This window comes from Grus americana, chromosome 1 (genome assembly GCF_028858705.1).
Source record: "Grus americana isolate bGruAme1 chromosome 1, bGruAme1.mat, whole genome shotgun sequence".
In the NCBI taxonomy this organism is placed as follows: domain Eukaryota; kingdom Metazoa; phylum Chordata; class Aves; order Gruiformes; family Gruidae; genus Grus; species Grus americana.
This window is the reverse complement of record NC_072852.1, coordinates 25,079,614-25,103,975: the sequence shown is the minus strand read 5'-3', so window position 1 is coordinate 25,103,975 and position 24,362 is coordinate 25,079,614. Positions and strand designations below refer to the sequence as shown.

At 40.5% G+C, this 24,362-nt stretch overlaps 1 protein-coding gene across 3 annotated transcripts in view; it reads right to left on the bottom strand.

Moving 5' to 3' along the window:
• The window catches only part of SLC13A1 (solute carrier family 13 member 1), a 32,277-nt gene that overhangs the window by 4,785 nt on the left and 3,130 nt on the right, over nucleotides 1-24,362 (bottom strand). For 2 of the 3 annotated variants that reach the window (XM_054813188.1, XM_054813189.1), the window contains 12 exons: nucleotides 23,408-23,544; nucleotides 17,179-17,366; nucleotides 16,534-16,591; nucleotides 16,378-16,444; nucleotides 15,803-15,966; nucleotides 10,882-11,001; nucleotides 9,570-9,668; nucleotides 9,379-9,480; nucleotides 2,891-2,994; nucleotides 1,913-2,022; nucleotides 1,100-1,261; nucleotides 26-163 (listed from right to left, as the gene is read on the bottom strand). In XM_054813188.1, the coding sequence (XP_054669163.1) occupies nucleotides 26-163; nucleotides 1,100-1,261; nucleotides 1,913-2,022; nucleotides 2,891-2,994; nucleotides 9,379-9,480; nucleotides 9,570-9,668; nucleotides 10,882-11,001; nucleotides 15,803-15,966; nucleotides 16,378-16,444; nucleotides 16,534-16,591; nucleotides 17,179-17,366; nucleotides 23,408-23,544 (1,449 nt within the window). The remainder of the gene's footprint in view (nucleotides 1-25; nucleotides 164-1,099; nucleotides 1,262-1,912; nucleotides 2,023-2,890; nucleotides 2,995-9,378; nucleotides 9,481-9,569; nucleotides 9,669-10,881; nucleotides 11,002-15,802; nucleotides 15,967-16,377; nucleotides 16,445-16,533; nucleotides 16,592-17,178; nucleotides 17,367-23,407; nucleotides 23,545-24,362) is intronic. The other variant, XM_054813190.1, reaches the window with a different exon arrangement.

Here is a 24,362-nt window from a genome sequence, read left to right as displayed (position 1 = left end):
TTAGGGAGTTTTGCTTAAAACTCACCATATCCATAACAGTTAAATGACCGTATGAAAATACAATGGCATTGGCTGGGTTTGCTACAGGAAGCAGGAATGCGAAGGAAGTGCACAAGGTAGCAGGTATCAGAATGAAAAGTGGGTTCACATGAATGGCTTCAGCCTATCGTAAAATGAAAGAGAGAGAACAGCTGTCAAGGGACACGTTTGCCAAATGAAATACAGAAACACAAACTTATTGTATTAACACAAGTAAACTGTGAACAGAACTGCCAGTTTAAATAGCGAGAAATAACCTTTGCTGCTAACTCATTTTTAAGATTATATCTGGGAATGCTTTAGAGGAGAAAAAGGTGATTCTAATACAGAATAGCTACTGAACTTTAAATGCATGCCTGATGTTTTCTAATTGTAGTTAAGTTCATAAAATAAGACTATTGCAAAACTTGCGCACAGTGCACAAGCACTAAAAGCAAAAACACTGCAAGAGAGATGATGAAGTTAAATTTGTATATAATACATAGGAAGGATTCAATGAAGTGCGGACTAAGGTTTCTTTGGAAGAGAGGGAAAGGGCATTAGTATGTATCTAGGCTGGCCAAGAGGAAGATCTTCAGACTGGAAGATCATGAGTAAGTTTTGAAGAAGAACGAACTGGGTGTTTTGATAAAGATGATGATAAGAAAGGACACAACTGAGCTAAGCAGGGAAGAAATTAGAATTACGTATAAAACACATCTACTAGCCCTCTCTTCTCTTTGGTGACAGCTTGAAAGTTGCAGTGTTAACCATTTTCACTGAAGATGTGGTCCTGAAGAAACACTAAGAGACCTGTCCTTTTTAAGTGTTTTGAGTATTTGCAAATAGGTATAACAGCATCGATTTTTGACTGTTGAACTTTTATCTGATTTTACTGATTTTTCAGCATCTCTTGTAAGAAAGCCCCAAAATAACCAAGTATGTAATGCATAACACAGCACAGCAAAAAAATGCATCAAGTATTTTATGGAGACTTTAAAAAACTGCTTCTTGGAGCAGCTGTATTATTACATGGATGACAGAGCAGATTCTGATTAAAAACAACCTGTGTTATACTCACCAAAGGAGATAGTATGGGCAAAAATATCGTAATGGTAGCTGGATTGCTGGCCACTTCTGTTACTGAAGTGACAATAAGGCATGATATCAGGATAACCGACCACAAGGGTAATGATCCTAGAGGGGTCAATTTACTTGCTACCCACTCAGAAAGTTTTGAAACCTGCATAAGGAATATGACAACATGATTATGTTTTACAAATCACTGAAAAGAAAATTTAATAAATGGTATAGAACAGGAATTTACTCATCTGCTAATTGTGAAGTATTTGTGTAAAAGAGAAAACATCGGCAATATTTTTCATATTCCTATCACATGTTTTTAAGCAAATTTTTCTAATTCAATGGTGTCCTATAGGAATCCATGCAAACTACATTCCGTTTATTTATATTTGCACCTCTGAGATATTCAGAGGAGTCATAATCAGAAAAATATATCAGGCTTCATAACCAGAGTTTGGGCCCAAACGTCAATTTACTGGAGTAGCCAGCATGACTCCATGTGGGACGTGCCACAGTGACATGGGACATTAACCCTAAGACTGCAGTGTGTCTGCACAGCTCCTACCACCAAGGTTTAAATTAAATAACAAACAGTGGTCATCATTGTGCATACTCTTTGAGGACAAAATAAACTCCTTTTTTTGTAACCCTGCTTTCTGAATGTCTTGAATATTCGTCACATTTATCATGTTCAATATTGCTACAGAATAACTTGCTAAAACAAGAGAATAACTGTGAGTTCACTACATGTCTGAATTGCTCCTGATGAGGGTCATGCTAATTGTTCAGTATCTTCTATAAATTGCATTACCTCACAGCCGTCTGCCAGTGCAAACCCGCCACCAACAAGAATAGCTATTTCCCAGGGCATGCATGACTGAAATTCCTTCCAAGTAATCAGTGGAGTATAACCAAAAACAGCTAGAGAAAAAAAAAAAATTAAAACCCCAACATTTAAAAACATGTTGAAAAACATCTTGAAATAATCCGAGGAAGCACTTGGGAAATATTCAAAGGCAAAATCTCATCATTATAACATGAAGAAAGTCTGTGATGTGAACAACTTGCACTTCCTGGGACAGATCCTTTGCTGGTGAAAACTGCCACAGCCTGAAGACAATAGAGCTGCAACAGTTTCCACCAGTGGAGCACTGGCCACTCTTCCCCTCCTTCCCTGTGTGGAAGATAGCTGTGTGATATCAATGAGTTTAATTTCCTCAGTAAAACTACACTCTTTGGATTGCTGAGCGAATGCTGTTTCACTTAGACTCATTTACGTTCTGATTTTGCATTCTCTGTGAACCCCCAGATCTCACTGATTTCAGCATCAGAATTGAATGCATAAAGAGGACAAGCTGGAGGTATACTTTAATCAGGGTAAATTCCATTTTGAAGTGAAAAAATTAAATGAGAATGGACTCATTTACCATGTTGAATTTTACAGAGTACCTTAAAGAAGCAGTAACATTTTCAAAAAATAAACCCAGCCCTGCCCCATGCAGTCCCATTCAACGCCCGTTGCAGTCAATGGAAAGGTGGTTTCCATTGGTGGTGGTGGGATGCAGGTAGCAGGTTCCTGCACAGCACCAGGTCCTGCTGCTCACTTTGCTTAATTGTTGGCACTGACTTCCAGGACAGGGATGCTTTATATGCCAGTAAGATATTATCCTGTATTAAGATTGTAACATTAGCAGTTAACAACATTGCTATAACAAGTGCAATAAGTTTTATTTACGGTTGCATCTTAGATACCTTTTTGTAGTAAAATCCACATCAAAATATACTCAACTGTTTTCTCCATTTGAAGTCCTCGATAATGTTTTTGCTGGAATAATAAAGAACAGAAGGCCTATCACTAAGGCAGTTGTTGAATCCGTAGCATAGCCTTTATACCTAAGGAGAAGTTAACAAGAAAAAAACCACATAAATATATATAGGGAGGAGGACCAGGGGGAAAGAGCAAGGAGAAGGATGGGGTGGCAGAAAGGAGCTCTTAGGGACTGACCACAACCCTGCATTCCCCACCCCCCTCACCACTTGGTGCAGTGGAAAGAATTAGAGGAGTGAAGTTGAGCCTGGAAAGAAAGGGGATGGTGGAAAGGTGTTTTAGTTTTTGTCTTTGTTTCTCACCATCCCGCTCTATTATTAATTGGCAATTAAATTAAATTAATTTTCCCCAAATCAAGCCTGTTTTGCACATGATGGTGACTGGTAAGAGATGTCTGTGTCTGGATGCCCCATCCCTGGAAGTGTTCAAGGCCAGGTTGGATGGGGCTTTGGGCAACGTGGTCTAGTGGACGGTGTCCCTGCCCATGGCAGGGGGGTTGGAACTAGATGATCTTTAAGGTCCCTTCCAACCCAAACCATTCTGTGATTCTATGATTTATCTTGACCCACAAGATTTTGACCTTGCCTCACTCCCCTGTCCTGTTAGGGAGGGGGAGTGAGAGAGCAGCTGGGTGGGCATCTGGCAGCCAACCAAGGTCAGTTCACCACATCTGCAGAAATATTAGATGCAAGCCCTCTAAATTCATAAATAAGCATCTTGAGTAAGATGTGTTATTTTGTCACACAGAAATCATCTGGAGGAGGGGAATGTTTCGGACTAGCTGATGTTTAAACAACTAATTTTCACAGTTCAGTGATAAATTTAATAACTTTAATATGCTCCGTAATAGATTCGGTCCAACAGGCCTTAAGAACACTGTGCATACCCACAAAGGATGATGCTTTTATAGCTAAGAGAAGGCAGCAGAGCTTTATCATCCTCCTATGGCTGTTACTACTAGGGTCATAGACACGAAGGCTATGTTTATTTTGGTCATTTCCAGTGCCTGAGAACTGCTCACACTAGTGCTTCCTAAACTGATCTAATATCCTTCGCACTTGTGCAGAGTAGCCCCAAGATCAGATAAAGTGCAAAGCTGAGCTCTAAGGCCATTTTAACACAGCCAGCTGATTCTGTTACATACTGTTAGATGGTGACATATCCCAGTCTGTCTTATTTCAGTCAAGATGGCCATTCAAATGAGTAAGAATTTTGCTGAAGAAAGTTAAAAGCAACATTTTCTTAAGCTTTATTATTTTTTTCTATATTCTGTAAGTTCTTCTGTAAGTTTTCCTGAACCAATATACCAATATATTTGTCCTCTCAGCTTCATACCATTTGTTTTTCTGCATGTGCAGCTACAGTAGGCCAAAGCATAACTTCCCAGCAGATCTTCCCAGCAGCTTAAGTTTTTATACTAAGCCAGGGCTTTTCATTGAAAGGGAAAAATTATCTCCCAGTTATATGTTACAAATGAATAATCTGGTAGATCCCTTTGCTTTAACAACAGTGTTAGGTGAGATTCAAAAAAACTTAATATGCATAGCACACTGTCACCACAACCAGCACAGTTTTAGCTAACACTGTCACAAAATGAAGCTGTCACAGAAGTCGAAGTGGTTCTCTAATATATTCTGTCTCCTGCTTACTATTGTCCGCTAGCACAGAAAACACCTTTAAAAAACAAGTTATTATTTTGTTATGGTTTCTTAAGGCAGAGGGTTCTGCCTATATATCACCTTTAGCCTAGGACCAGATGCACTGGGTCTAAAGAGCAGAAAAGCTCTTCCTCTAGGATCCTATCCTGCACTCTCTTAAGACTTGCTAGGAGTTTTGAAGGAAGATGAGATTTAGAATAAGAAGCCATTCACGCTGCCACTTTCTTCTAGGCAGCTGCTGCTTCATAGAACGGTTGAGGTTGGCAGAGACATCTGCAGGTCACCTGGTCCAACTCCCCCTGCTGAAGCAGGGTCACCCAGAGCCAGTTGCCCAGGACCATGTCCAGGTAGCTTTTGTATATCTTCAAGGATAGAGACACCACAACCTCTGGACAACCTGTGCCAGTGCTTGGTCACCCTCACAGGTAAAAAGTGTTTCCTGATGTTCAGGAAGAACCCCTTGTGTTTCACTTTGTGCCCATTGCCTCCTATACTCTCACTGGGCACCACTGAGAAAAGCCTGGCTCTGTCTTCTTTGCACCCTCCCAGGTATTTTTAAACATTGACAAAATGACCCTGCAGCCTTCCCTTCTCTGGGATAAACAGTCCCAGCTCTCTCATCCCCTCCTCACAGGAGAGAGATGCTCCAGTCCCCTAATCATCTTTGTGGCCCTTTGTTGGACTCTCTCCAGTATATCCATGTCTTGTACTGGAGAGCCCAGAACTGGATGCAGACTCCAGGTGTGGCCTCACCAGTGATGAGCAGAGGGGAAGGATCACCTCCTTCGATCTGCTGGCAACACTCCTAACACAGCCCAGGGTACCATTTGGCTTCTTTGCAGTAAGGCGGCTCATGTTCAACTTGGTGTTCATCAGGTCCTTTTCCACCAAGCTGCATTCCAACTGGGTAGCCCCAAGCGTGTACAGGTGCCTGGGGTTGTTCCTCCCTAGGTGCAGGACTTTGCACTTGCCTTTTTTGAACTAGGGAGGTGCAATTTTTTGCTCACAAAAACTTAGTATTCCTGATGCAAAACACTAATCTCAGAAAACCTGCTTGGGGGACACGTAACATCTTACAGTTAGTCATACTATTATGAAGACACAGATGGCACCATTCCAAACAGAAGCGTTACAATAATTATCAAATTTTGAGACAAACATTTTTCAAAGCCCATTTATCCAAGTTGCAATACAATTGCATATACAGCATCTACCTGCTTGTAACACTGCAAATCTGATTGTCCTATAAGGAAGCAAAAAAGTCATTGATTAAGGAAATCTCACAATGACTCCAACTGAGATCATTGTAGAGAACAGGGCTGTGGGCAAGACTACATAGTGTCCTTGTATTGGCAATAAAGAAAGGAATAAATCATGCAGAAAAAAGAAAGAATACACTCAGGCAATAATCTGAGGATGTGTGAGGGAAGCCCCCCTTGCATACATCAGCTGTAATCAGCTGCAGCCCAGTGTTGAACTTTCTGTTTCTTATGAGGTTCATAAAGTCCTGGCCAAAGGCCAACTTGAAACTCCTCTAATTGAACCTAATACCCTACAGCCTGGAATCAGGCCAGGACATGGAAGGAAGCTGCTGCAGCAGCAATGATGTGTGATCCTGTGCTGTCAGCAGATGGGGAAGAAACAGGCGTTTTTACCCTGCGCTGCTCTCTGTAGGGTTATACAACATTTATTAAAACATCCTGCTGTCTGCCTCCAGAGGGAGGTAACAGGGACTCAGGGCAAGACAGTAAAGGATTAGTCTTTAACAGATTTGCAAAATTTTCTTAAGAAAAAAATAACTGGTAGCGTATATTTGAAAGACATCTGATAACGCTGGTTAAAAATGAGCTCTACTCAATACCTATATAGCACAAATATGGATTAAAAATTGGCTGACATTTCAAAAAGTAGCCCTCAAAAAGTGGGGAGGTATCATTAAATACCAATATTTCTGCTGGGATTTCAAAAAAACCCCAATGTATTTTAAAGTGGTATTCAGTAACTTGTGAGGATGCACACAAGGGGCTGAGAACATAAACATGAGTGTTGAGACTGATGGGAATTTTTTTCTTGAAGCAAAACTTCGAGCATTCCATTTAGTTTGTCAAAACAAAGCTTATAATGTGATATAATTAAACCAGATACGTATATCCTTAAAGCACCTATCACAGAAAAGGTTTTAATCCAGCAGTGAAAGACGAAAACAGATGGCTGAAAGCTATATTCAGACAGAAAACAAGGTGTGAGTTTATCTTGTTTAGTTTCACAACAGAGATGATTATCTACAAAGACAGACTATCAAGGAGAATCGTAAATTCCAAAATCTGAGGAACCTGTGCTTTGCCACCCTGAAATCAAGCCTGGTTGCTTTCTGGGAATTCACGCTCTAGTAAAATAAATCTGTACTGGGCTTAACACAGAGAGCAATGTAGCTCTTCTGATCTTCAGCATGTTAGAATAAATAAACTGACGGTCCTGTCTGGCTTCAGACCCTGGGAATGGTGTGATTCCCACCTCATAGGACCCTCTCATTGGTTCAGGGGGGTCTCAAGGTTACTCGTAGCTCTGACATTGGGGCTTTTTGTAAGGACAAAGCTCATCTGTGTGGGTGACAGAAGTTCCCCAAGGCTGGCTTGAGGCTGCGGGATAAGATACTGTGGAAAGTTCCATCAGATCTCTGATAAGAAATCAGATTTCTAAGAGCAGAGAATATTTCCTTACATTTCTTTCCTGTAACACAAACTTCAGGCAGTTGTGCACATGCCTGTCGATATACTTAAATCCAAAACACTGAACAATTTTGTATGCGGAGGCATTAGGGAACAAGTGCGTGAGAGCTGTAAGATGCAGTTCACGCACTGCTAGAAGCCTCTAGGACATCACGGTGATGAGTGCAACGTAACCATTGATAGAACCACAGTTCCTGGGTTTGGAGTTACTTTTCCTGCTGCTTTGTTTTCTTTAAAGTAGATGCCTTATTACTACTCCCGGCTGTACCTGTGCTGGTTCCTTGCCCCGCTCATGTATCTTGGCTGAGAAGTTTTCTTTGCTCAGAAAAGTAAAAACCTAATTGCCTGCTTTTATGCCTGTTAATGCAATTGATTGATAAATGAAAGCTATCTAGAAATAGGTAAGGTCTGAATAGTAAGAAATGCTTTCTTTCCTCCTAAAGGTTTGTTAGGGAGTAGCACAGGCTTTGTTTCTCTTCAGATTACCTCACCCAAATTATAACATGATTCAGCCTAATGTGACATGACACGTGCTTGCATTCCCTTCCAAGGAAAACATTGGAGGGCATCCACAAAGTAACATCCCTGTGCAGAACCTGTAACCACACTTACTATGAGAATATTCTGCTTTTCCCTGCCAGTGAACAAAATCCTCAGACAATGGTAACCAGACAACTTCAAATAGGAAAATGTGGATCTCTGGACTGAAATAATTCATTTGAGCCATAAGACCCATATTTGAAAGGTTGTTTACAATGTCTGTTTTTCTGTTTCAGATGTACCTCCTTAAACGGTGCTCGATGAGCACTGAATGTTAATGTGAAACAGAAAGAGAAGTAAAGCCAGTCTGATTGCTTAGCTAGCTGATTGCTTGATTAGGTCAACACTCCAAAACCCCTTCAAGAATGCGGTGTTTCATATGAAATGATGATCACCTCTGCTGTTATTATAAGGGAAAAAGTGTTCTTTTGCATTTTTTTATAATTAAAAATAAATAATTTTAAAACAATCTTAGATTTTACTACACTTTTTAATGATATTTTTACACAAAATAATTTTGCTTTGCACTTTAAATCTTCAAAGGGCTACAATTATTCCTTGTACCACGCCCACCAGACTTTCTGGCAGAGCGCTGGAGAGGCTGTGCAAGGGTATGACTGGTGGGAATATATTTAAAGAGAGGAGGCACGATGGAGCTTGTTTACATGTCATTTATGACGGACACACAGGAAAACAAAATGGAAAATTACCATCCAAGTCCAGCACTGGCCTTTGACCAATCCCGTAATAAATGTTAAATCAAGAAGGACCTAAACAGCACAAAGTCCTGCTCCTCCCAATCCTGCAACTACTTCCCAATACCCCAGAGCAAAACTCAGACCTTTATCACAGAAGAACAGAACTGAAATTACAGTAATTACAGCAAGAGAACAGGAGATAGCACAGTATTATAAATTCTTGCAAGAGTGACCGATTTCTTAGAGGAAAAAGTCTAAGTGATCCTGGGGAAGGGGCTGCATAACCAAGCTGCAGCAGAAGGAAAAAAAATGTAATAGTTCCTGAATTGTTCCTGGCTTTTTGGTGGTTAGTTGAACTGTGACATTGAGAGAATGATGTATGAACAGATAGTAATTTATATCATTAATTAGAGCTGTCAAAGTAGGGGATGTTGACCTGTATGCATACAAGTGTGGCTGTCACTAAGGGCAGTAGATCAAAAAATTCTAACCAAAGATTTATTCTTGAAATTACAGATTTGATGAGAAAATAGGATACATCAATCATTATGCATTCTCCCTCACTGGATCAAGTCTAGAAACTAGGCATAAACCCTCTTAGGAGGCACTTTATCCTGGGTAATGGATTTAGCACATTTGCACACATACATCTATGAAATTGCTGGAGTTTCCCTATTCTGTATACACTACAAAGGTTTTCAACAACTTCAGGCCAGAATATTTCTGAAATATTGAAAGAATTTATTTAAAAAAAAAAAAGAAAAAGAAGGTATGTAGTTAAGACACAGTACAGTTCTTGTTGGTGTACCAAAAAGATTACTTACTTTGGGAAAAGTGAAGACCATCCTGGGATGAAGCCAGGCTCTCTGGTGAACCACAGCAGGGTCATTAGAATGAATAGAACAAATGTAGCAATTTCTGGGTAGCTATAGCAGAAACAGAACGGGTTATACATTTTCCTGAATTCACACTTGGATTTACTCACTCTTGTTGGCAGATTTATAGTTTGACATACCTCATTGGTCCAAGCTTCTTGTACTCCTTCTGAATCACCTGTGCTGAGGCCTCTTCTCTAGCTGTTTTCTTCTTGCCACACTTGAACATGTTTTTAAAACTGAAATGTAAATCAGCAATATTGAATGATGAATTAACAGTGTATACAGAAAAAAAAAATTCCAATATTTCCAGTTACCAATAGCACTTTACAAAAACAAAATTTTCACTTTACAGTGCTGTATCTCCCATTTAATTATTGCACACCAAACTGAGCATATTGGAATTAATTGACAACAAAGCCCAGCGGGAGATTGACAGAGGCAGCAACAAAATGTGTCCTGTTATTGACTAGGTCATTTGGCCACAGAAAGGATGAAACTTTAATCATGGGAACTAATTGAAACAATCAAATAAATAACCTGCCTATTTAATGAAAGTCATCTATGACTTTGCTTTACTTTGTTTTGTAATGAAAAAGTTTGTATTGAATGAGTAGCCTGCATACTGATCGGCAGACTATTTGCTATGAGCTAGGTTTTCATTCCTGGATAAGACCCTTACACAATGTTAAAAGGAACGCTATTGAAACAATCAAGAAAACTGAAACAATAAATATTCACATATAGAGTGGTAAGCATGGGATTAAGTCTGTTTAAGAGTAGACAGTCTCACTCTTCATCTCTTGCACCAAAAGTAGCCATGTAATTGTGGAAGACAGGTGTCCCCATTGTTATCTCTGCATGTGTTAGTGAACTCATGGAGAACAAGGCTCTGAAGAATCAGCCTGAAAGAAGTATTTTCCTCTCCAAAACCTTAAAAGCACAAGCTCTGAGGGAAAAAACCCAAACCACCATAGCACCACATATAAATTTAGGAAAAATGGAAGTTTTTTACTTCATATTTACAAATATAGTCATCCAGTTTATAACACAGATATTGCTCAAGTATTCAAGCCAATCCCTGACTCCAGTGAAGGGCAACATCCTGACTACAAATATTCCAGTCTTAGACTAAAATGTATAAAATTTCAGTATTCTTCTGTCTTGCACACATGTGCTGTTTAACAATGATCTGTGTATATTCTAAAGGAATGGGTATCATCATTTGTGATATGGACTTTTCACACTGGGCTGAGTAGTCAAGGATCCTTGTTTTAGAAAATTCTTGTCCCATCCAGAGGCTCAACCATACTAATCAAGGACGCATAATCACTCTTGCTGCACTGCATTATCTTCCTGTTGAGCCTGTTAAACTTCGATGCAATATTTACTCTTTAACAAAGTATCTCTTATATCATCAATCTAGTTTTATTGATTACAACATTTACTTACTCAAACCCAAGGAAAAGCCACTGGAGCCAGACCCAGGAGAGCAGCAGAATAACAACTGTGATGGGTATGGAAAGGATAAACCAGGATCCAAAATTGATGCACTGGCAAGCTGGGTAACGTCTGGATGAAAGTAAAAAAACTGTTCAGTTTGAGCTTCGCAAAGGAATGAAGACTTGTGAGCAGTGCCAGACTTGTGAGAAGTGCAAGAGAATGCCTCTGGCTGGCAGCTGACTTCAGCTTGAGGTGGCCGCTGGTGTCCTCTTCCCTCACCCTCCCATCCTGTTCCTGATCATCATGAATGACCACTACCCATCTGGTTCCTGATCATCATGACCACTACGGGAACTAGCTGTGCCAGTTATTTGAACACTGGGTCAGCAACAGATCTGGGGATGTGACACCGATCTACATGTGTCTAACCCAAGTTCAGGAGGGAAGGAAAGGCCACTCACAGTGTTAAGGACCATTAGGACTACAAAGAAATAGAACTTGAAGAAAAACAGTTCTTTGAGAGGACACTTTAGCACAAGAAAATATACTCAAATGAACAAGCTCCAGTGAACTTAGAAGACAATAATAGAGAAAACATTGAGACTTGCATTGTTTAAGGTTTCCATACAGGATTCAAAACTGATTAAAGCCAAAATTATTACTAACTCTCAGGAAAGGCAGGAATGTCCATTTGTTAGGTGGATTGTCTCTCCAGTCACCTTGTGTCTCTGAGGCTGTCTTAATCTACTGTTTATAGATGTGGGCCATTCAACCAGAGCTCTCCCTGCCATGTGCATTTAAGAAAAGGAGAAATGGGCTTTGGTTTTCTGACAGAAATTAATTTACCATTGAATGAGATAGATGCCAGATAGGCAAAAAGGCTGGGTAAGTGAATCCTGTTTTCCAATTTCCAGCTCTACTGAGAGAGCATTTAATGCTAAAAGTAAGAAAATTCTAGTCTTCTTGAACAGCCTTCCTCCTTGTTGCAAAAATCAGATGGAAGGGAACTCTCAATGTCCAGACAGAGGCTGTAGTGACTATTTCCAATTATTAGCCAATCTTTTGGATTTTGGGCCTTGCTAGAAGAAAAGGAATTCTGATGGTTACATAGGTCTTTGAGGCAATAAATGCTTATAATGAATGCTTTCTCAAGTACTGTGCAGATTTTAGGACTGCTATATATTTATTATGATGCTTACATATATTGCAATTAAAGTGCCAGCAGGGACTGAACCAAAAGCCCTACCCACTTCATGAGGTGATGCTCTAAATTGTAACTGTACATAGTGGTGAGACAGTGAAACTGGAACAATAAAAGGCATTGTGCTATTATATGTAATTTATTATGTGGCTATTTAGCTTTTATTACATGATTAGTCACATCAATTTTTGAATGTACGAATTCCAAGATAGGAAAAAACTGACATCAGCATAGCCATGACTTAGCATTTCATCATTTGCTGAAGTGTTTATAATCTTTCCTGAATTATGTGTGATAATTCCTTACTGAGCAACAAAACAAGCTCTTGAAAACATTGTACTAAAGAGTCAATTCTGTTACAAAAATGTTAATTTATTGTGGTCAGATTTCACAGTAAGTTTGTGCAGGGATGAATATATATGTATTTCTAGTAATCTTAATATTAAAGGTAGGTATTATTCATCTCCAGAGCAAATATTCCTCAGGTAGACTGGATGATCAAATTAAATGATTTAAAAAATGATTATATAGTGCTGGTTGGATTATCTGCTATTGTTGGATTATCTACTATGGGTCTTGCCTGAGGCAAGGATGGACAGGACACACTGAACTATTTAATTTCTAGATCTACTTCCTCTGGAAAATGAAAAAGTATGATTGATTTTAATAATCCTCATTTTACAGTGATTCTGTGCCAATAACAATAAACTCTTTCCAGGCGAACACTACAAATGTCAACAAATTTGGTTCATAGAACAAATCCAGATAAGATTATTCCTTTTATGGCTTTTATAAAATTGCTTAAGTTGAAAATAATGTAATGCTGGCAAAGTTTGATTCTTCGTGTTGGAAGGTCAAAGTCAGTAACCAGAGTAGGATTCAGAAAATTGAGTAACCTGTCAGTGAGCCCGACTGGAGAGCCAGAGGTTTTATCGTAGGATTTACTCTTCCCCCAGCACAGGAGGACTCAGTTTTCTCCCTGACACAGTGTTGCCTGGTAGCCCTTTCCCTCTCTAACCTCTCCACAGCCTTCCCCTCACCCTGGGGTGCAGCTGCCTGTGCTCCTAGGATCCACGGCCCGGCTCCGAACCTTGGCTTGCACTGCGGAGGAAACTGCTTCGTGCGGGGAAGATCTGTGAGAAAGTCTCTACAGCAGAGCTATGTAAGATTAGATAGGTAAAACTGCGGATGTGAGATAACTGACATGGGGATCTGGAACAGCCTGAAGGATTCAAGAGGGAAAAATAAACATTTCAAGAGAAACAGATAAAATACCAATGGAAAAACTTATGGAGTCAGAAGAAAGGGACCCAGCATCACTGAGGATCTGATCCAGGGAGCAGTGAGGACCATCTCATCCTCACTGATGCCTCCCTGGCCGGTAAAGGCTTCTGGGTTTCTTATGGGCAGTGGTGAGCAGACTAATGCTTAGCCTACTAGCTGGTTATACAACCTCTTGGTGTGGTAACCAATACTTTTTTCTTTTTTTTCCTTCCCTTTTTTTTTTTCCCCCTTTTCAGTTGGATATATAGATGTTATATTGTAGTGTCTCTTTGCATACAATTAAAGAATGGAGTGACCCTGAGAGGATCAGTAATAAATCTATCTTGAAAAGGAGCCCTTACAGAAGTTGGTCTCACTGGCAGGGACGCTTAGCATTGCATCAACGTTTCTACTGTTTGCGTCTGCCCTGTGGAACACAGCATAATTGCATGTCCTAAATCAACAGCAGGCTGAGGATTCCCAGCAACACGCAGGCTCCAATGCTAACACAGATATACTGGTTTCCTCTTCATGTGACAAGTGAAAAGGAGGGAAGCAGAAAGCAAGTAAACACTACTTCCAACTTATTTAATACTGAAATTGGAAAGATATGAGGAACATTGAATTTTGCAGTGCCATTTTAAGTGTTTTGTCACTAAGTGGGAAAACCAAGAATATGCTGTATGTACAGCTGTTTCGATGATTTATTCTACTTCAGAAGCTTAGGATACACGAAGGTAGACTGCAAATGTGTCCAAGTCATGCTAACAGGTCAATTCCCACTTGAGACAGGGCATAAATATAAACGAGGCCTCTAAGGAGAAGGGGAGCAAGACAGTTAAAGATAAAAATATTTGCACAGTTAGGTGGTAGATTCAGCTTAAGTTAAGGATTAGGCTCAGTGGTTGTGTAAAGATTAAACAAAAGCCTGGTGGGGTATAAAACTGGATTACACATGCAGTACTCCATGTACAGCCCATGCTCCTAGCAGAGGGTGAAGACCCAGGGAGAGAACAACAATCTGCTTATGCATTCTTGAAGAGATTGTTAACAGCTAAGGCAAACTGAAAAACCAGCTGCAAGCCAGTTTTCTTCAAGTTTCCTACAACTTCAGGGAAATGATCAAGAACAGTTGTTAAGCCTAGTAATCAATCTTGGATTCTTCTAGGCTCCTGAGTGTGAAGCCTGCTTGAACCAGAAATGCTTATATGTCTAAAAGTTAAAGTCTGAAGGATTTATAATGCCACAGTCTGCCCTGTGTAGTTCTTTGGCCCCAATAACAGGCACTCATAATTTCCATACTGTTTCCACTGTTGCTATGCTCTTAGCACAGGCTGACTTACAGACTGTACCACTTCAGTTCTCTTTAGCAGCATGCCGAAGCCAAATTTTATCCATTCATGGAACAGAGTTTGGAAGGAAATCTACCACTAACTTGTCTTTCACCATTTTGCCATATGCAATGCAGAATAGTGGGCAGAGGGCATTAAAAAGATTGTATTTTATTTTGTTTCATTTTCAAATGAGAGTTGGAATATTTCTGGCAATGAGTAGTTTGCTGAAGAAAAAAAATTCAGCAAGAACTATTGGTTTTTCAAAAGCTTTGGAATGAAATTGGCCAATTTTCTTTTTAAAGTAGTTCTACTTAGAAAAGGAACATTAAAGAATGTTTTTCATGACCATTCCACTGAATGCGAAGTTTCCAATTGGTTTGAAATTATTTGCTTTTTCTTCAATTAAAGGACCTAAATTCCTCATTTCAACAATGCGCTAAGCAGAGTGTCCTGAAAGCCTCCTGATGGTCTTTGCTAAGCAGACCTGAACTTAGCTCCTGCTGTACTTAGAAATGAATAACAGTCCTTTAAGGCCAGACAGTGTCTGTCATATTCATGCTAAGTAGTGTCTTCCTCCTCAGATAGGCTTCAAGCTGCGCCGAGGGAGGGTTAAACTGGATGTTAGGAAAAATTTCTTCACCGGAAGGGTTGTCAAACACTGGAACAGGCTGCCCAGGGAAGTGGTTGAGTCACCATCCCAGAGGTATTTAAAACATGTGTAGATGTGGTGCTTAGGGACATGGTTTAGTGGTGGGCTTGGCAGCGCTAGGTTAATGGTTGGACTTGATGATCTTAAAGGTCTTTTCCAACCTACACGATTCTGTGATTCTATACGATCTTTTTCCATGCAGCTATTCAAAGAGTAAAGTACTACTTAACCAAAGAATGGTCATCTTGTTGCATGTGTTGGATGATCACTTACAGCCTTTCCCACTGTAAGGCAAATACATCCATGCAATTTCATTTTATCTCTTTAATAAAAAATAACAAAAATAAAGTAATAGAATCAAACAACATCAGATCAAAGGGTAAGGTTTCTAAAGCATTTTAGGGGAGCCATGTAAGAGCTCAAGAAAGAACAGTTAAAATTCTGGATTAAGAAGAATACAAATAATTTAATATAGTCTCTTACGTATTGAAGTGCTCAGCAAAAATCAGATTAGTTGATGTTCCTGTGATTGTAGTCAGCCCTCCAATGGTGGCAGAATAAGCAACACATAAGCACATCACTTTGAAAACCCCACTGTATTTGTCCTCTCTGCTTTTTGTCTCTGTTTCAGCAGGTGGTAGGTTCTGCTTAGAAAGAATATATACCAATTAAAATATAAGAAGGGCTCATCATCAAGCACAAAAATAGGAATCAAGGATGTCCCAGAAGAGTCAGACAATTTGCTGGCAATATAGCTGCATGCAGGGTGGTTTGGTTTGCTGTTACCATGGTACAATTGTTCATGCGAAGGAAAAGGAAGGAGAGTCAAATCCTGAAGTCCTTTTCTTGAGCTGTCCCAGTCTTTACACAAGAACTTCCTTTATATATACTGATATATATACACACCTGATATATAGAGTTTGTACTCTGGTAAGATTGCTTTAACTTGTGCAAAAGCTAGCGCTAGCTGTGCCATGTTAGGCATTACAGAGAAGTGAGATTCAGGTGAAAACTAAGTTACACATATTTGCTGCATAATAAAAAGACACCTTAAGTACCTGTTCCTTTTCTTTTTCATTTTCCTTTTCGATTGTGCACATAGTACTACCCACGTCATTGTCATATCTGGAAAAACAACGGTATGTATTGTAATAAACAGATATTCTATTTTGATGAATACTTAGAACAGAATTTAGTAAATGAATAACTATTACCCATTAACTTGTTTTTCTTTTTCTTTCCAGTCACTGCTTTCACATTCTCCTGTATTTTCTGTAAGACATGGATGCAAAGACAGAGAAGTATTTAATGGAGCAAAGCTGGAAAGTCTCCATCAGCATGTCCCATTCCATGTGATCCCATCATCCCATGAATACATTTACAAGTGCCAATCTTAAAACCAGCTGAGTTGTACCCTACTCCTTCATGACTCCTATTCCCCAGAGTCTGAATCTTTCTAATTTATAATCCAACTGTGTATGGAACCAGTTTAGATTCCTTTGTTCTCCCAACATCACCCTAGAGCTTAAAGAGCTCTTTTCTCTTGCTAATGTTTAACCCCCAGTGAAATTATAGCCTGTAGTCATATTTCTTTTCAGACGTTTTACTAGGCTCAACAAGCCAGCCTCTTCTCTTCTCTTCTGCCCTCCTGTCATATAACTGCTGTATTCTGCACCTGTTCACTTCTAATCAGTCTTTGTGGACACGCGAGACCTCACACACAGTAATCCAAGAGAAGTCTCACAATGAAGCATGTAATGATGCTAGTACTTCCCTAGCCATTCATCTTTATTTTATGTGGTGTTTACTCTGCTGCAGAATGAGGGTGGGCAAAGACAGAAACTGCACTGCGTGCCTACCGTCCAGCTCCAGTGCCGGGTTGATGGAGCCATTAGAGCAAGACATCTCCAGCGCATCAGCTTCTCCTTCAGCTCTGATGATCTGCTGAGCTACAGCCTCTACAATTGGCATCACCATGGCAGCAGCAGAGGTGTTGCTGAGCCACATTGACAAGAAAGCACAGCTAACCATGAAACCCAGCGTAAGCCTGGAACAGGAGAGAAGAGTCTGTGGCTGCTACAGCAACACCTCCTATCACCACTCTATTTAATACAAATGGAAAGAATTTTCAACAGAAAGCCTGAATGTAGGAAACACTGAAAATTTAAAGCTTGTAATTGACCTCTGAGGAAGTTTATTAATTAAAATTATCTTGTTCAAAGACACTGAAATTATCGCAGTTTAGAGTTAAAGGATTCAATCTATTATAAATTGAAATAGAAACAATAGTGTTTATTTACAGAATGATACTGTATTTGTATCATCTTTGAAGAAAGTTCACAAGCTCAAATGAGTTAAAATGGCTATACTGCTAATGTTATTAATCTTGTATTATATAAACTAGGTCAAACCCCTGGATGTACAACTTAGGCTGTAAGTCCTCTAGATACCAGTCCCGGAAGAAATATTAACAATTCAGTAAGTGGTACTTAACTAAGTTCTTAATCAGAGCCCCAAGACAGGTGTAGGAATTATTTGTGCTTCAATAAACATATTTGATATTAAATGGGAAAGTGAAGGTCACTACAATGTCTTAGTCTGGTTTTGGCACAGCTTATGCTAAGTTTACTACAAATAGGAATTTCATCCGTGCGATTCCTGATTGCACTGATGCAATGCACTTAATTGCATCAGTGACTGGAGTAACTCTAGTTTTACACTAAATAAATCAAATATTCCATGTCATATCTGATCAAGTTGGACAGTAAACTTAGAATACAGGTCACACTGTCATTTTTAGTGCATCTCTTGGAGTTTTAAATGAGAGTAGTCCTCTTGACTTCCTGTTCCCAAGGTGTTGGCAGTGTCATTAAACACCTGCCGTGCGTCACCGTAGCAAGAGAACAACTGTGAGTGGAGGGACTGTAGTGCAGCATTTTATGAGAAGTCATTCGTGCAATTTGTGAAGCTCTTTGCCTAGCCTTGATCAAAAGCTTCACAAAAATTATAAGGATTACTTAGCACACCAAGACAAGATTTTATACAAAATTAATGTAAGCAATATTTTATGACATTAAAATACCATTCAAAGTGCCTCTCATAGCCTTTCATTTCAGCTAATAGCAACAACATTTCAAACTTGATTTTTTTCTCAATAGGGGCACCTTTTCTTTTCTCTGTGCACTTTTAATTGCATAATGATTAAATGATCTGCAGACCTGCAAGTAGTGGACCTGATTCAACACAAATTGTCATCAGTAGTATAAAACCCACTAATTTTATGCAGTTTTCGATTAGGTCCTCAGATGGAAGTTTGGGAAGAATTGTATTTTCAGGAGAAATTTTTATGCAGAAAATACTGGTCAGGCTAAGCACATCGAATATCATAGAATCATAGAATGGTTTGGGTTGGAAGGGACCTTAAAGATCATCTAGTTCCAACCCCCCTTCCATGGGCAGGGACACCGTCCACTAGACCAGGTTGCCCAAAGCCCCATCCAACCTGGCCTTGAACACTGCCAGGGAGGGGGCATCCACAGCTTCTCTGGGAAATCTGTTCCAGTGCCTCAGCACCCTCACAGGAAAGAATTTCTTCCTAATATCCAATCCAAATCTACCCTCTTTCAGTTTAAAGCCATTACCCCTTGTCCTATCACTCCATGCTGTTGTAAACAGTCCCTCTCCAGCTTTCCTGTAGGCCCCCTTTAGGTACTGGAAGGCTGCTGTAAGGCCTCCCTGGAGCCTCCTCTTCTCCAGGCTGAACAACCTCAACTCTCTCAGCCTGTCTTCATAGGAGAGGTGCTCCAGCCCTCTGATCAGCTTCGTGGCCCTCCTCTGGACTCGCTCCAACAGCTCCATGTCCTTCTTATGTTGGGGATCCCAGAGCTGGATGCAGTACTCCAGGTGGGGTCTCACGAGAGTGGAGTAGAGGGGGAGAATCACCTCCCTTGACCTGCTGGTGACACTTCTTCTGATGCAGACCAGGACACAGTTGGCTTTCCGGGCTGCAAGCGCACACTGCCGGCTCACGCTGAGCTTTTCATTGACCAACACCCCCAAGTCCTTCACCTCAGGGTTGCTCTCAATCATTTCTCTGCCCAGCCTGTATTTTTGCTTGGCATTGTCCCAACCCATGTGCAGGATCTTGCACTTGGCCTTGTGGAACTTCATGAGGTTCACATGGGCCCACGTCTCAAGCCTGTCAAGGTCCCTCTGGATGGCATCCCTTCCCTCCAGCATGTCAACTGCATCACACAGCTTGGTGTCATTGGAAAACTTGCTGAGGGTGCACTCGATCCCACTGTCCATGTTGCCAACAAAGATGTTAAACAGTGCCAGTCCCAATATCGACCCCTGAGAAACGTCACTCGACACTGGTCTCCACTTGGATATCGAGCCATTGACCGCAACTCTTTGAGTTGACCATCCAGCCAATTCCTTATCCACCGAGTCGTCCATCCATCGAATCCATGTCTCTCCAATTTAGAGACAAGGATGTTGTGCAGGACAGTGTCCAATGCTTTGCACAAGTCCAGGTAGATGACGTCAGTTGCTTTTCCCTTATCCACCAATGCTGTAACCCTGTTGTAGAAGGCCACCAGATTTGTCAGGCACAATTTGCCCTTAGTGAAGCCGTGTTGGCTGTCACCAGTCGCCTCCTTATTTTCCATGTACCTCAGCATGGTTTTGAGGAGGATATGCTCCATGCTCTTGCCAGGCACAGAGGTGAGACTGACCAGCCTGTAGTTCCCCGAGTCTTCTTTTTTTTTCCTTTTTAAAAATGAGGGTTATATTTCCCTTTTCCAGCCAGTGGGAACTTCACTGGACTTCCAGAACTTCTCAACTTCCTCTTTGCTGGTATGCATCACTCCTGAGCTTGGAGCTTGAATACTAACCAGCTTTCTTGGGCCCCTCTTCCCTCCAGGGCTTTGTCCCATGGTACTCTACCAAGCAGATCCCTGAAGACGCCAAAGTCTGCTCTCCTGAGTTTCAGGGTAGTGAGCTTGCTGTGCGCCCTTCTTGCTGCCCTAAGGATCTTGAACTCCACCATTTCATGGTCAGTGCAGCCGAGGCTGCCCTTGAGCTTCACATTTCCCACCAGCCCCTCCTTGTTGGTGAGAACAAGGTCCAGCATGGCACTTCTCTTTGTTGGCTCTTCTATCGTGGAGAACGAAGTCACCATCAACGCATTTGAGGAACCTCCTGGATTGCTTATGCCTTGCTGTGTTGTCCCTCCAACAGATATCAAGGTGGTTGAAGTCCCCCATGAGGACCACGGCTTGCGAATGTGAGGCTGCTCCTATCTGTCTATAGAGGTCCTCATCTGCTCATTCTTCCTGATTGGGTGGCCTGTAGCAGACACCCACTATAATGTCACCTGTCCCTGCCCTCCCTTTAATCCCAACCCATAAGCTGTGAATGTTCACATTGTAGAGAAATATATTTTTAGTACAACTTGCAAGAGGATTTAAAACCAAAGCAAATCAAGACATTCATGAATGCGTTTCAAAACTCTTCATCATAAATTTCCAGCATTTGATATACTGATGGTCAAGGGACCGTTTAGTATGTTGTGATGTACTCTAATTAGTGACTCTAAAACTGATTTTAAAAATAATGAAATAGATCCTAACCTGTTCAGCACCAGTTTTTCTGCATTATTCTCTCTGTGGTGGTGTTAAAAAAAATTCTGAATGGAACCTTGGATGATAACTTCATCAACTATAAAGTCATTCTTTGCTACATAATGCACCATAAATATTTTATTACTCATTCTAATCCTTGTAAGTTCCGTAGATATATTCACCTTTCCCTGCTAGTCTGCAGACCAGACCGCATAGCTTGAATGATGGGAGGCCTTTAGGGACTCATAGAATCATAGAATCATTTAGGTTGGAAAAGACCTTTAAGATCATCAAGTTCAACCATTAACCTAGCACTGCCTAGTCCACCACTAAACCATGTCCCTAAGTGCCACATCTACACATCTTTTAAATACCTCCAGGAATGGTGACTCAACTACTTCCCTGGGCAGCCTGTTCCAATGATTCACAACCCTTTTGGTAAAGAAATTTTTTTCTAATATCCAATCTAAACCTTCCCTGGCACAACTTGAGACCATTTCCTCTTGTCCTATCACTTGTTACTTGGGAGAAGAGACCAACACCCACCCGGCTACAACCTCCTTTCAGGTAGTTGTAGAGAGCAACAGAGTCTCTCTTCAGCCTCCTTTTCTCCAGGCTAAGCAACCCCAGTTCCCTCAGCCGCTCCTCATAAGACTTGTGCTCTAGACCCTTCACCACCTTCATTGGTCTTCTTTGGACATGCTCCAGCACCTCAATGTCTTTCTTGTAGCAAGGGGCCCTAAACTGAACACAGTACTTGAGGTGTGGCTTCAACAGTGCCGAGTACAGGGGGACGATTATTTCCCTAGTCCTGCTGGCCACACTATTTCTGATACCACCCAATTTCTCCAGAAGACTGTAGAATCTAGAATCCAGAAGATTCCTGCTATTCTACTTCCACTGAAGCATCACACATGTCCTCTAATGCAGAAACTTCCTACAATGATATGTCTACTTTGGGCTATATAAGGCTCCAATGTGCACAGGCTGGCTGGGGACTCCAGGAAGAGGAGGAGGAGGAGGGCTATGCACAGAGGAGAGCTATGCACAGAGAACAGCATGCATCACTCTGCAGTGGGCACAGCGAACGAGCAGTAGATGGTGGTAGGTGGGAGGATCCCCTACTTCACAGATCATCTTATGATAAACTTATCATCCTTTTGTCATGATCAGGAAATGTGATAGAGCTGAGATAGTTATAAGATAATGCTTCCTCAGGGTTACAAAGCTGTCTGTGGAGTTGCTCTAGGTATCCTCAGCAGCTGGCTGTGGATTCCCCAGCAGTGTTCATCTTAGCACAGCATGCCATCCACTTGTGGTCTCCCTTTCCAAATTTCAGCCAAAAGGTGAGGATTTAGGATTGATCGAAAAAAAAGAGAAGTTGAAATAACCAAACCCACATAGCTCATGAATATAGCTAAAGATAATGGGATGCAGTAGAACAAGAATATAAGAACCATTTGGTCAAAAAACGAAAGTTATCAGCTGTCAAAAAAAGATAGCTACCAGCTATCAACAGATGCAGGAAAAATCAAAATACATGTGATATTTGAAATTAGGACAGACAAATCACTGAGAAATAGAAATAATCCAGCATTCCATGAGTTGTTATTAGTTAGATGACCTAAGAGGCATCTCATTTTTTACACCTGGAGTTTCTATTTTTCTGACTTTTTACTTCCTGTCACTGTCTGCTTCCTGACAAGGAGTCATAAGCATCACGTATTCTGGGAAGCCAGACTTGCTCTACAGATCTTATCTGCAGCCTTACTGGTGTGCTGACAAATGAATCTGTGGGCCTAAAGCTTTTCTGCAAGCTTGTAAAGCAAGCGAAGAAAAGAGTTTTCACTTCATAAGATATATGCTGATAGTGAGTAAGTAGGGAGTGTGTGATTTCATTTCCCTCATCACCTCATCCAGCTGGGGAAGTACCTATTCCTTTGATATTTTCTTCATAGGTAGACAAAGAAAATAACATAAATAAAGACATTGTGCTTGATGTGTTTTTCCTGCCCCACTGCATCTTTAGTTTTGTGACTTTTTTTCCTCACTGTGTATTTGAATTCTTCTTGTGTTTTCGGGAAGTGTCCAGAATTTTGCAAACAGTATTGAAATACAAATTAATAATAAGCATAGCACAGGTTTTCAGTTGTAGACATCAGACATGTAATGTACTAACCACCATTAAGAAACAGGACCCCTACATTATTCACAAATTAATCAGTTTTTTGTTCAGAAGGATCCTTATTATGAACAGAATCACTGCAGGAAACTTTCAGTTAGGATCTCAGCAAAATAATAAAGTGTCACCTACAAATCAATCATATTATTTCAAATATCTACTTTGTTTCAGTCGAAAAGAAAGGCTGGATTTCTACTGCAGAAAAAGCAGTAGGCAATTATTTCTGTAATACATAATGTTCCACAAGTATTATTGTCCTTCAAGATAGTGTTTAGCACATACCATGCAGGGTTGACACCCACCAGCATCACCATTCTTAAAGCCACTCTTTTATGGAAATTCCATTTTTCTATTGATGTTGCCAAACAAATTACTCCAATCAGCAGCAGATGAAAGTCTTTAAAATAAGCAGATGCTACCTGAAATGAAAACAAAAATTATTTTGTTAACTAAATGGTAACTTTCTAACAGTATTTGGTATTATCAGTTTAATGAAAAAAAAAAATCAGTAAGGGCATATATTGAAATAAATATTGAGAAATATTTTTGGCTTAAGTTTAGACTGTTGATTTCATTGAAACTGTTAATTTCATTTAATCAAATGATGCAAACATAACTGCACTAAAGTGCATAATGTTAAAACAAAATGAAAAATAAGACTTATGATATGAACAACCTAAGATCATCAGTCACATCTCATATATGAACTAAATCACCAATGAAATGCTGCTTTTATTAATTTAGTCACCTATCTATCTGACAGAGAAAAGAACAACTTTAAGCATAGAGCATGATCATCTGTAGTGTCCTCTCTTTGACATGAACTTGTATACTCGACATTTTGCACATGAGGTCTTTAGTGTGTGTGGTGGGTTGACCCTGGCTAAAGGCCAGGTGCCCACCAGAGCCGCTCTCTCACTCCCCTCATTCACTAAACAGGGGAGAAAAGGTATAACGAAATGCTTGTGGGTCGAGATAAGGACAGGGACAGATCACTCACTAATTATCGTCATGAGCAAAACAGACCAAAATTAGAGAGGGAATTCATCTAATTTATTACTAGGCAAAACAGAGTAGAGGAATGAGAAAATAAAATCAACTCTTAAAACACCTCCCCCCACCCCTCCCATCTTCCCGGGCTCAACTTCACTCCCGGCTTCAACCTTCCCCCCGCTCAGCGGCACAGGGGGACGGGGAATGGGGGTTACGGTCAGTTCATCTCACGGTGTTTCTGCCG